The following is a 13,062-nucleotide window of genomic DNA, read 5'->3' as shown; positions in this document are numbered from 1 at the left end:
TTATGGTTTTTAAAACCATAAATCGTTTTCCGAAAATTAAATAGGTTTTTTCGATCAAACTGAAAATGATTTCTGTTGACCATCATTTTCGATTGCACCTAATACCGAAAAATACTAAAAATATTTTTCAGAAAATATTTTTTAGAAAATATTTTTTGTTTTTATCCTTTCCTTCAATTTGTGGTTCGCTTCTAGATGCATGTTCTTGGTCTGAAAAAAAAAAATTATCCTTTCCTTCAATTTGTGGTTCGCTCCTAGATGCATGTTCTTGGTCTGAAAAAAAAAAAAAAACCATTAATTAATTGTATAGAACTCAATAATTTTAGTACTTAAACTATTCCTTGTTACAGTGTTTCTTAAAGATACTTCCATCAACGGTGAAAAGCCATGAACCACATTTAATTGGTTGATCGATGTCTCTCACATGAAATCTATGGCATTTAATTTGAATTGTCATCTTTCTGAACTTATTAATTATCTAACCTAACTCAGCATCTACTATTGCACGAAATGTCCCTTTTCATACTGCAATCACCCAGGCATTTAATTTTTCTACTGGTATGTTTCCAAATTTCAAAATTAGGGGGCTTGTCCCACTCTTTCTTATTTCGTCCTTGATCAAAGTCTTCTCGGTTCATATCCTGATTATTGTCGAAAATTATTTTATGAAAATTTTAATTTTCTTTTAATTATAATATTTCAACTTTTCTTTTTTACGTTGTCCCATATTGAGTGTAAGATTTATGTGTGCTTTATCATACTCTTATTTTAGAATGAATTTTGGGTACACAGATGTTAGATGTCTTACCCGGTGCAAAGCACTGACAACTCGCACACACGCGTATCGCATCGTCGCACACTTGCACCGGTCACAAGCTTATACATGCCAAAGAGATAAGATTAAGAATAAACATCACATCATGCTAGGCATTTCTATTCGCTCATGCATGGAGGATTTCTTAGAGAGAGTTATTTCAACACCAGCATAAGCATCCTCATAAATGAGGCTGATCCAAATTAAAGAACAAGGACTTGGCCAATTGTTGTGGCTATCTCATTTGTGTTAGAAATCAGGATATTAAATTATTATTTATTTTAAAAATTTAAATCGAATTTATTTATTTAATTAATAATCTAACATACAACCACTACAAAAAACCATACATTAGTGATGTGTCTACAATAACTTTTTGACACGCCACTAATTAGTACTAAATGCTAATAATAGAGCATAAAATTCTAATTACTGAAATAAAGACCACGGATTCTAAAATAAATAAAAATATTTGAGAGAACTTCACTTACAACCCTTAATCTTTCATCGCTTTTGAAAAAATGTACCTAAACTTTAAAAAGTGTATGTCAATTTATGGTATCTATCTTTTTTTTTTCTTTTTTTTCTTTTTTTTTTTCAATTTTTTAGTTTCAACTATTCGTTAGAATTTTTCGTTAAATCATGTCAAAATTTTCAAAACATTTCTGCTTTTTTTGGGGGAAAGGAAAAAAAAAATTGCTATGATTTAGGTGTTTGTCAAACTTTAAAGGAATTTGCAAAAAACTCATGCCTGAATCTTTGAAAATTTGTATAAATTTTTTTTTTTAGAAAAATAAACACGGTATATTTTGAAAATTTTTATAGGATTTAACTGAAAATTCTAATGAAGAGTTAAAACTGGAAAAAAAAATAAAAAAATAAAAGATTGATACCCTAATTAAATTAATACTTTTTAAAATTTAAGTACTCTTTTTAAAAAATGATGAACGATCAGAGGTTATAAGAAAATTCTTTCCAAAATATTTGGTAAAACCTATTAAGACAAGAGCATGCGATCACAAGCTAAAAGGATTACAAAGTTGAGATGCAACCTATTAGAGCTAAAAAGCAAAGCACTCCAATTTGTATATCACAGAAGGCCAAAGGAAATCCTGGCCAGAAAGTAATAGCCAGGACAACGAGTCCAACAATAGTAATGACCTTCTTTTCAACAAGCAAACGCACATATCTGCTTTACTGGTGAGAAGATCGAGAATCTACAACAGCAAAACAAAATTGCAGATATACGTATAAAGACACTGCTTTAGGGCATGAGGTTTCGAAAAAGAGCTTCCGTTTGGTCGTCTATCTCAAGTTGTGGGACTTTCAAGAAACATAGTACATTGTTAAAGCAACCGAAGGATTTCAAGCATGGTAAAAAAGAGAAGAGCCATGAGAGATTGAAGCACGGTCAGTGTGAATTCTCACACAACATGAATGGTTCAAAATATCCCTTCTCACTTAAAGCAATTTCCGTTGGTTAAGGTTTTTATTTTCTATATTTTGTTTTCTCTTTCTCAAAATAAAAATAAACATTAGCAAATAGGGTCAAATGCATGTGAGAAACATGTTGTAAGGCCCATTATATATTAAATTGATCGATTTCAAAAACTATCGTAGGTGGTACTTGTATATGTACATCATAAATGTATATATTACTTCTGTCCAAGTTCCGTCATTAAAATTGATGGCAATCCACGTCAACGCCTTTCAGAACGTGATAAATTGATGTCTCATATGTCTTATTAATATTATTTAAATAAATCTAAATAATAATTTAAAAAACAATAATAATCTAGGAGCCCCCCCTTTGGCAAGCTAGGGGCCGGGTAGCCAAGCTCCCCAAGGTGCACTATTGGGTGTGGTTCAGCCACCTCCAAATAGCCAAATGGGGGTGCTCAAAACTATCCCCATTTTTTCTTTTTTAATTTTCAAATGTTAATATGAGACAAATATTAGTTGTTGATTGGTTTTATGTGGCATGCCGTTAAAATATTGAATGAAACTTGGACATAAGTACTTTCTGGATTTATTAGATGTATACAAATGTGCTACCTGTAATAGTTTTTGAAACCGATATGGCCATTTGATAATGGCCACATATACTAAGAAAGACCTTAATCCTAACAAAGAAAACAAATATGCACAAAAGACTCTAAAAAACACATTAAAAAAATAATCAAAACACTTTAAAAAAACACATAAATAAATAAAATAAAATAAATAAATAAAAAAGAAAAAGAAGTCCAATAATTCTTCATTTTTGTTTCCTTGAAAGTCTAATATATATACATGGTGCGTTACTTGTATTAAAAAAAAAATTCAAAACAATGATTTATTAGGTTATTGATACTTCTATATTTTGAAAAAAGAAGAATTATCAATTCTTGTCAAGAGATTAAATTGTGAGAACTACATTGCTTAGAAAAAGAAAAACAAATCAAATCTAAGAAGATGTAAGCCCATCTTTCACATTTAATGTTCAATTCTTTAGTGATCAAGTGTGGTTCACAAAAATTAGAAAAAAATAAAAAAAAAAATAAAAAATAAAAGAAAAAGGTGGTTCACATTGGTCAACAGTGTCAAATTATGATATGAATCACGTATCTTTTTTTGGTTGATGATATGAATAACATGTGTGTATGTGTGTATATGTAAGTGGTTATTATGTAGGCACTAATACAAAAATAAAGAAAAATTCAAAATATAAAAATATCTAAAATTGCATCCTATGTGGTATTAGAGAAACAAAATTATTGAGTATTAAATCTGAATAGATGGAAGGTCTCAAAAATTTCCCTTTTAATGTAGACAACTAAATTATTTGTAAGAAATTCATCTTTCATTTTGCTACGGTAGTTACTGTAGACACTAAAAGAGTAAATTAAAATAAAATGCCCTATGAAGCTAATTGCATCATACTAAAATTTTAGTGACTAATTTTACATTTTTGGCCCTATTTTTTTGTCATCGGAAGAGAGAGATTAAAGAGGCTTGATATTGACAGGCACAAACCACAAGTAGTATATATACAAGTGCAAGAAGAAGAGTGGATGCATCATCGGTACGTATCTAAGAAAAAATAGAAAGAAACCCCGAGTGTTGGCAACTAATTAGAAGAAGAATTTAGTGCTATATATCCAATAATACAGCTTTTCCTGCAAACCAATTTTGCAGGTTCTTACTTTCTAGCTCCTTTCACTTTATTATATACTTTTTCATTAAAAAGTTTTTAGATTCAGTTAAGTTTGTTAATACATTGATCAGTATAGAATTCATTGTTAAAAAATAATAAAATACATTCAGGTACTATTCACTAGTTCACAAAAAATAATATACATATTCATTTGTTATTTCAATATTTATATTATAAAATATTTAGATTTATTAGAGATGAATTTTATCAGCATATACTTATTTGGCTGAGGTACAAAATTTTTGTTTTCTTTGAAGTGATTCATGCCATTGCAGAAGATTTCCTATGATATATATATGGGAAATGATAGGCAGGGGACACTCATCCGTCCCCTGTCCTACATATAATAATAAAATAATATATTATATTTTTTTTTATTTATTCTTTTTTATTTTCATTTTTTGTTTATATAATATATTATTTTATTATTATATGTAGGACAGGGGACGGATGAGTGTCCCCTGCCTATCATTTCCCTATATATATCCCATGCACCTAGTGTATGTGATGTGTCGTTTAGTATTTACTGTGTTATCCTAAAGATAGAGCTGCCAAGTGCCAAGCCATTTGTGTTGTTTAATTTATTCCAATTGTACGTCTGCATTGTACTATAGAACAATAAATCTGTCTTGTTTTTGGAAAACTACACTTACCCCTTCCAGCTTACTCTATATTTGTGATGTTTTACAAATTTTTAAAAGTTAATTATAATCTATCACCTTTTACTAATATTTGTGATGGTATTTTTTAATTTTATTTACTTTTTTAATCTATAAACTTATAATGGATAATTTGAGCCGCGTGAAGATCACATGACTTATTTCCCGTCATGTTAATGAAAAATGCTGATAGAGGGTGCAATGTAAATGGAGCTGGTAATTTGAAGGGGTAGATTATAACTTTTTAAAGTTTGTGAGTGATTGCAAATAAGGTGTAAATTTGAGTGGACTAAGTGCAGTTTCCTTTTTATTTTATTCTCAAAATAACATATATATATATATATATATATAAAGTTAAATTTGATCTATGATCTGCAAATAGAACCTTTACATAATCTATCTATCTCAGAATTTATGACATATTATATGTGCATAACTCAAGCGTGTCAATTCACTTTTGTATATATTTAAGATTCTTATGAATTACAAATGGAAATTAAATCACAATGAGAGAAAAAAAAAATGATTTTATAAGGATATATTTGTCTTATTAAAACTTTTTTAAGGTTATTTTTATCTTTTTGTTGGCTTTAGGGAGACAATTTATTGTCTTTTTGTCTATTTTTGTCTTATTTTTGTTATTCTGAACTACGAACCATTTAAAACAAAAGGCCCGACAAGTGTGACACATTAATACATCAAACTACCATTTTATTACAAATAAGTCATTTTCTTTTGTCATTCTTCCAAAAATACCCCTATTTTCTTTATTAAAAAAAATGTTGTTTAGTGACGTTTTAAAGCTTAAAACAGGTCACTAACCGTTTTATGATGTTTGTTAAACATCGTTAAATATGGGATCAAAATTTTTCATTCGCAACATTTACTGTTCAAACGACGCCAAATTGTGTCGTTTGGGACTAAACATCACTAAATTTTTAGCATCGCTCGAATAGAAACGAAACTATACTATAATTTCGAAAGAAAAAAAAAAAAAAAAAAATTCTAAAACCTGACTCTTTAATTAAGTTTAATACGCCAAATCCCTTTTAAAAATTTGCATCCCTTAATTTCTTTCTTTACTATAAATCTCTCAATTATTTATTTATCTACCTTTCTTTTTCTTTTTCTATTTATTTATTTTTTTCTTTTCCCTTTACATTTCTCCCTTCTTCTCTCCCCCTCTCACAAACACGTTCAGGTTCTCCCTTTCTTTTTCTCCCTTCTTCTTTATTTTTCTCATCTTTTTCTCCACGCCTCATTTATTCTACTGCAACCTCACCCTTCTCTCAAACTCACTCTCCTACGTACTCAGCCCATTTCTCTCTCTAGACCCATTTTCTCACTCTAATATTTTTATCCACTAATCACTATCAAATTTCCCAATTACACTCATCACAGCCCAACCTCCTCGATCTCTAGTAAATATCATACCTATTCGGACGTCAATTACCCATACAAAAACAAATCAACCCACAATCAAAACTCAAAAGACAGTCTAAATGTAATGATCGATCCCACTTCCTTTTTGTTCCTCTCCTCCACGCCTCAAGAAAATCAAGGGAGGGGCTGTACGTACGTGTGCTCTGCGGTATATTTGCAAGACGAGAGGTGTGAAGAAAAAGAAAAAGAAGTTGCGTCCATTTTTATAAACGGGTGATCGAGGGAGTTGGGATAAGAATCTTTTTCTTTCTCATCTGTATTTTTTTTTTTTTTTTTTTGTAGAATTAGTGAGATTTGTTGTTCGAACCAAAATAAAGGTCAGTAACGACGGTGTTTTTTTGTAGTGTATATTGCCAATGATTGTTGCTTATTTGTCACCAGGAAAAGAAACTTGAGGGGTCGAAAGATCATGGCCGACCCTCCAGTTGGTGAAGAAATTATCATTGACATTCCCCTAATTGACACTTCAACCAAATTGCGCGCTCCGGATTGGCCCGAATGCTGTATCTACAGGGTTCTCAAGCTACTGCGCAAGGTAAATGAAGAAGCCTACACCCCTAAGCTAATCTCAATAGGCCCCTTTCATAACAACCGAGAAGAATTGAGGGACATGGAAATTCACAAAGAGAGATATTTTAGGGATTTCTTGGATCGAACTAAGAAGAGCCAGGAGGATCTTCGAAAGATCATTGAAGACAACGAAAAAGATATTCGTCTTTGCTATTCAGAAGCTTGTCGCCTCAATAGTAGAGATTTTGTAAAAATGATTCTATTAGATGCCATCTTTATAATTGAGCTCTTCTTAAAGGTTGGAGAAAAGAGTCAGATGATCTTTAAAAAAGCGAAAGAAGAAGATTATATTCTACGTAAAATATAGCTGGCAAATGGTATATATCATGACTTGCTATTGCTTGAGAATCAGCTTCCTTTTTTTGTTCTTGAGAAACTATATATGTTCGCCTGCAAGAACTATTTACATTTGAGTTGCAACCATCGTGAAAAAGGAAAGTCAATTGCAGAACACAAAAAGGACCTGGAAGGGAAAAAGGATGCTCCCTTTGTCAAGCTTTTCTGCAATTACTTTACTTACTATGATCAAAAGCGAAAGTCCATATTCATCAAAAAAAAAAAAAAAAGAACAAAAGCGAAAGCCCCTATTCAACAGAGAAAAAAAAAAAAAAACAAAAGCAAAAGCAAAAGTCCATCGGTGAGGAAGTAAAACATTTCACAGATCTGCTGAGATATTTGTTCTGTCCACCACACAAGGAAGCAGAATAGAAGAAAAAAATGGTATAGTGGAGCAGTACTAAAGAAGGATGTCAGGATTCATGCGAACAAAACAAAAAAAGGAACTCTGGTACTCAATTTTGTGCCACAAAGCTTGACGACGCACGATTGAAATTTAAAGTTAAAGATGATACATGCTTACTTGACATAACACTCCTTAGGTGTTGGGAACGCTTTCCGTGCTTCATTGCTTGCTTACCATGGAAGTGCTCGGGAAGCTTTCCGAGCTTATGCCTCTTTGCTTGCTTACCCTGCTTGATGGGCTTTCAATCCTTGACAAGCTTACTTGGGTGGTTTCCTATGCATATCTTAGAAGTCCCACAACTTGTGATAGACTACGGTACTGAAGCTATTTTCCGAAACCTCATGGCCCTGGAGCAGTGTCATTATCCATCTAAAACTTATATCTGCAGTTATGTTTTGCTATTGAACCGTCTTATTGACACTGAAAAAGATGTGGATTTGCTTGTTGATAACAAGGTCATTGCTCACCGCCTCGGTAGCAACACTGAAGTGGCGACTCTAATTAACAAACTCGGAGATCAGATATTCGTGGCACCTACACCCTCTTATTTTGAGAATATCGCTCAAAAGCTTAATGACCACTATGAGTTCCCTTTGAACCGTTTCTTGGCAACCCTGAAAAAAGAGTATTGCACCAATGTTTTTAGAGGCACAGCAACTATTGTTGGACTTATTGTCCTGGGTTTCACTCTCTGGAGTTTCATTAGGTCTCTTGTCGACGAGTAGATTCGAAGTATGTATGGTTTAGTGTTCGTTTTGGAGTGCTTTTCTTTTAGTTGCAATGGATGCATGGCATCTGAACTTTGTAATCCTATTTAGCTTGTGATATCCTACCCGTCTTTATATATGGCTTGTAATCTTCAACTTTGTAAGTTGTTTATGATATTTCAACAATAAAATTTGTGGGAAGTCTATGTGTTTGAGCATCCGTTGAGTGTTTACATTTCAACCAATAGAGTTCTATATATATATGCTCTGTACATAATAGTTTGTTTTCAAATTAATAATTATTTTGTGGTCATGAAGTGATATCAACATATTTGTTTAATTGAATTATATATGTAGATGGTTGCGATCCAGTGCATCATTTTGTCCATTTTTCTGCATCATTGCATAATAAATTACAACAAAACATGTGTTGACCAAATAAGATCATTGTATAGAAAATTCATTACACCAAAATACTTTTTTTTTTGTTCAAATTAAACCTTAAGTTTTTTTTTTTTTTTTTTTTTTTTTTTTTTTTACAACATTCATAACTTAAAACTTGGTATTAATAGCTAACATGATAAAACATTTCAAAACATAAATAATCACCAAGGATGTCTTTCAAGACCTTGCCTTCATGATTCTCCTTCATTTTAACTATCCAACCATACTAATCAGTCACCAAACATGAGGAAAAATGTGAAAGAAAGAGAAAAGATAGGATCTCTAATGCCTTGAGCGAAAGAATCCTGCCTCTTACAATTACATAAGATATGCATACATCACACCCTTGTGATTCGGAGAGATCAAGATGCATGATTCAAATGATAATCTAGTCACTACAAGAAATTTGATCATTAGCGGCCACATTATTAGCAGCCAGCGCATAGTGGCCACTAATGATCATATTATTAGCGGCTAAACACAACTAGTCGCTAATAGTTGCCGCTATTTGTAAACTATTAGCGGCCACCTAATTGTGGCCGCTAATACATAAAACTATTAATATTAGCATCGAAATTTGAGTCACCGCTAATAAGTGGCCGCTAATAACTTGGCAGCGAGTTGCGAAAAATTTCGGGAAGTTATTGGCGGTGACATTAGTCGCTGCTAATAATAAAACTATTAACGGCCAAAAAAGTGGCCGCTAATAATTGATTATTAGCGGCCACTTTTTTATATGGCCGCTAATAATATTTTTACTTTTTTTGGTTTCTTTTTTTTTTTAATGTTTTCAAAATTTTCAGTTTTTTTTTTTTAAAAAAAAAAAAAAACCAAAAAACAAAAAATCTTTTTCATTTTTTTTTTGTTTTTCTTTAATTTTTTTAATTTGTTTGTAAAAAATATTATTCTTTTCGAAAAATTGGTTTTTTTTTTAAAAAAATAAATAAGTTAATTTTTGGTTTTTCTTTCAACAAAAAAAAAATCGTTCTTTTTCTTTTTTTAAAAAAATTAAATACAAAACTAGTTTTTCTTTTTTCTTTTTTCTTTTTTTTTTGTTTTTTAAAAAAATTGTTTTCATAATTAATGCACTATAATCGATCAGATGGTTTATCAATCATATTAATCGATCAAACCTTCATTGTGTGAAGTCTGATCAGTCGAACTCTATCACGATCGATCAAATGATCTATCGATCCTATTGGTCTATCAAGATCGATCGAATGATCTATCGATCATACAAGTCGATCACAATCGATCGGATGATCTATTGGTTCTATTGATTGATCAAGATCGATCGAATAATCTATCAGTCCTATCGATCCTATTAGTCTATCAAGATCGATCGAATGATTTATCGGTTCTATTGATTGATCATGATCGATCGGATGATCTATCGGTCCTATTGATCGATCACGGTCGATCGGATGATCTATCGATCCTATTGGTCTATCAAGATCGATCGGATGATCTATCAATTCTATTAATCGATCATGATCGATCGAATGATCTATCACGATCGATTGGATGATCTATCAATCCTATAGGTCTATCAAGATCGATTGGATGATCTATCGATCCTATACGTCTATCAAGATCGAATTGGTCTATCAAGATCGATCGAATGATCTATCGATCCTATTGATCGATTGAACTATTTATCAATCCTATTGATCTATCGCGATCGATCCATAGATCATCCGATCGATCTTGATAGACCTATAGGATCGATCGATCCTATAGGTCTCTCAAGATTGATCTATCGATCCTATAGGTCTCTCAAGATCGATCGGATGATCTATTGATCGATCAGATGATTTATCGATTCTATTGGTCTATCAAGATCGATCGAATGATCTATCGATCGATCAGATGATATATCGATCGATCAAATGATATATCGATCCTATTGGTCTATCAAGATCGATCGGATGATCTATCGATCCTATTGATCGATCAGTGGATCTATCGATCCTATGAATCGATCACAATCGATTTAATGATCTATTGGTCCTATTGATCGATCGAATGATCTATCGATCCTATTGATCGATCTTGATAGACTAATAGGATCCATAGATCATCCAATCGATCGTGATTGATCAATATGACCGATAAATCATCTGATCGATCGTGATAGATCAATAGGATCGATAGATCATCTGATTGATCGTAATTGATCAATAGGATCGATAAATCATCCGATCGATCGTGATGGATCAATAAGACCAATAGATCATTAGATCGTCCTTGATCAATCAATAAGATCGATAGATCATGCAATCGATCGTGATCGATCAATAGGATGGATAGATCATTCGATTGATCTTGATTGGCCAATAAGATCGATAGATCATCCGATCGATCTATAGGATCGATATATCCTATAGATATATCATGATCGATCGGATGATCTATTATGTCGATCGGATGATCTATTATGTCGATCGAATGATCTACCATGATTAATCGGATGATCTATCGATCATATTGATCCATCGATCATATTAATCTATCAATCATATTGATCTATCATGATTGATCGGATGATCTATCGATTCTATTGATCTATCATGATCAATCGGATGATCTATCAATCCTATGGATCTATCATGATCGATTGGATGATCTATCGATCCTAAATTGTCATCACTTTTTAAAAAAAAATAAAAAAAAAATTGTATTATTTTTATATAATTTTTTAAAGATTTTTATTTTTAAAATTTAAATTTTTTATATAGTGCCATGTGTCAACCTCAACGGTTGACACGTGGCAAACTATTAATTTTAGGACAGAAAATCTAACAGAGGTACTAAATGAATTTTTACCCCTAACTCAAGTACTACCTAAATTTAAAAATGCTTAAAACTCAAGTTCCAATAGGATATTTAACCATTTTTTTTAATATAATTTTATCGAACTAGTTTGTTAATATTTTTTTTTTTCATGGTCAATAACGGTGACCCAAAATGTCGCTACTATTGACTACTTATCAGTGGCAACATTTCAAATTTGACCAAAATGTTTCGAAAAATATCATTAGTTTGACCATTTAAAAACCAAAATTACCATTTGTCTTTTTCTACTAATTAATAAATAAAAGGGTAATTTTGATTTGTCAATTGTCAAAGTAAAGGTATTTTCGGAACATTTTGGTCAATTTTAATTTTATATTAAACATAACAGCAAGACTGATGGATGAGGTTAAATCAACAGATTGACAGTTTGAAGGGCCGAATCATGATACTTGTTAGTTCGTGGTGCTTCATAAAAAATGGTTGTTAGTTTATAAGGCTAAATAATATTTAACCCTTCTTTTTTGTATAGGTTTTAATTAAAATTTTTAATTTTTTTAATTTTTTTAAAATAAATTTGATTAGACTAAATTTTATTCATGATTATTAGCGGCGACACAAGTCTCTGCTGATATAAAACGGTATCGTTTTTTTGTCCAAATAATAAGCGAGAGGTGAAATTTTCGCACAATTTTTTTTTTAATCTCCCGCCCCTCTTCTCACTTTCTCCCATTCTTCTTGTTGCCCTTTTTCCCGGTTTTTTTTTTTTCAGAGACTAAACAGAGATCCAGCGAGAGAGAGAGAGAGAGAGAGAGAGAGAGAGAGAGAGAGAGAGAGAGAGAGAGAGAGAGAGAGAGAGAGAGAGGGAAGAAGAAATAGGAAGAAAAGAGTTTTTCAAGGTAACACTTAAATCTTAATCCTTGATGTGTTTTTTAGATTTTTAGCGTGAGGCGGTGGTTTTTGGATTCTCTCTTTCCTCTCTTAAAGATAACCACTTATTTAATGATTGAGTATTTTTTCCTGGGTAACCTTCTCAGGTCTCTCTCCTGATCTTGATTTGGCAGCAGTTCAAAAACATTATCCATCTGAGGTTGAAAACAAAGGATTTAAAGGCCAGGTGAATGAAGAAAGCTCATGCCCGTCCATCTCTCTCTCTCTCTCTCTCTCTCTCTCTCTCTCTCTCTCTCTCTCTCTCTCTCTCTCTCTCTCTCTCTCTCTCTCTCTCTCTCTTTTTTCTTTTTTTTTTTCTCTGTTTGTCAATGATTTTCGTTTTGTTTCTAACAGAGACCAAAATAATCGAAATACACATTTCTGTCCAATCCTCAAACATTAAGGTGGCGGCGAATACAGGTATTTTCTAAAATCATGCAAATGAAATACCTATTTCATTTATTTTTCTGTTATGTGAATGATTTCATTTATCCCTTGTAGAATACTTTGAACACGACTAGAAATTTATATATAAGCTACACTTTGATATTTTCTGATAATTTCATGTTGTTAGAACTTGCTTTCTTATTATCTGGTTGTCTTCTATTAGTTATAAAAAAAATTATCTGGTTGTCTTCATTTTTTCAATACACACTGCAGTTGTCATATATGTGTGTGCACATGCCACAAATTGCTCTGGAATTGGTTTTATGAGAGCAATGCTTATTATGCCTCCCCATGATAATATCTATTGTAGATGCATA

The 13,062-nt window shown here is 31.9% G+C and overlaps 1 protein-coding gene and 1 long non-coding RNA gene across 2 annotated transcripts; both read left to right on the top strand.

The window, feature by feature from the left end:
- The first annotated feature begins 6,503 nt into the window (after positions 1 to 6,503).
- LOC133881154 (UPF0481 protein At3g47200-like) lies at positions 6,504 to 8,149 on the top strand. Its single transcript, XM_062320108.1, has 3 exons — positions 6,504 to 6,920; positions 6,990 to 7,219; positions 7,561 to 8,149. Exons 1-3 carry the CDS (start codon positions 6,522 to 6,524, stop codon positions 8,147 to 8,149), a joined length of 1,218 nt encoding a protein of 405 aa, XP_062176092.1. The 5' UTR covers positions 6,504 to 6,521.
- A 4,045-nt stretch (positions 8,150 to 12,194) lies between these two features.
- On the top strand, positions 12,195 to 12,711 carry LOC133881665 (uncharacterized). The gene is made up of 3 exons (XR_009902567.1): positions 12,195 to 12,267; positions 12,406 to 12,485; positions 12,653 to 12,711. It is a non-coding gene; the product is annotated as an uncharacterized LOC133881665 (long non-coding RNA).
- The last annotated feature ends 351 nt before the right edge of the window (positions 12,712 to 13,062 follow it).

Source organism: Alnus glutinosa, chromosome 11 (genome assembly GCF_958979055.1).
Source record: "Alnus glutinosa chromosome 11, dhAlnGlut1.1, whole genome shotgun sequence".
NCBI classification, from domain to species: Eukaryota; Viridiplantae; Streptophyta; class Magnoliopsida; order Fagales; family Betulaceae; genus Alnus; species Alnus glutinosa.
The sequence above is the reverse complement of the archived record's forward strand: the minus strand, read 5'-3'. Positions and strand labels throughout refer to the sequence as shown.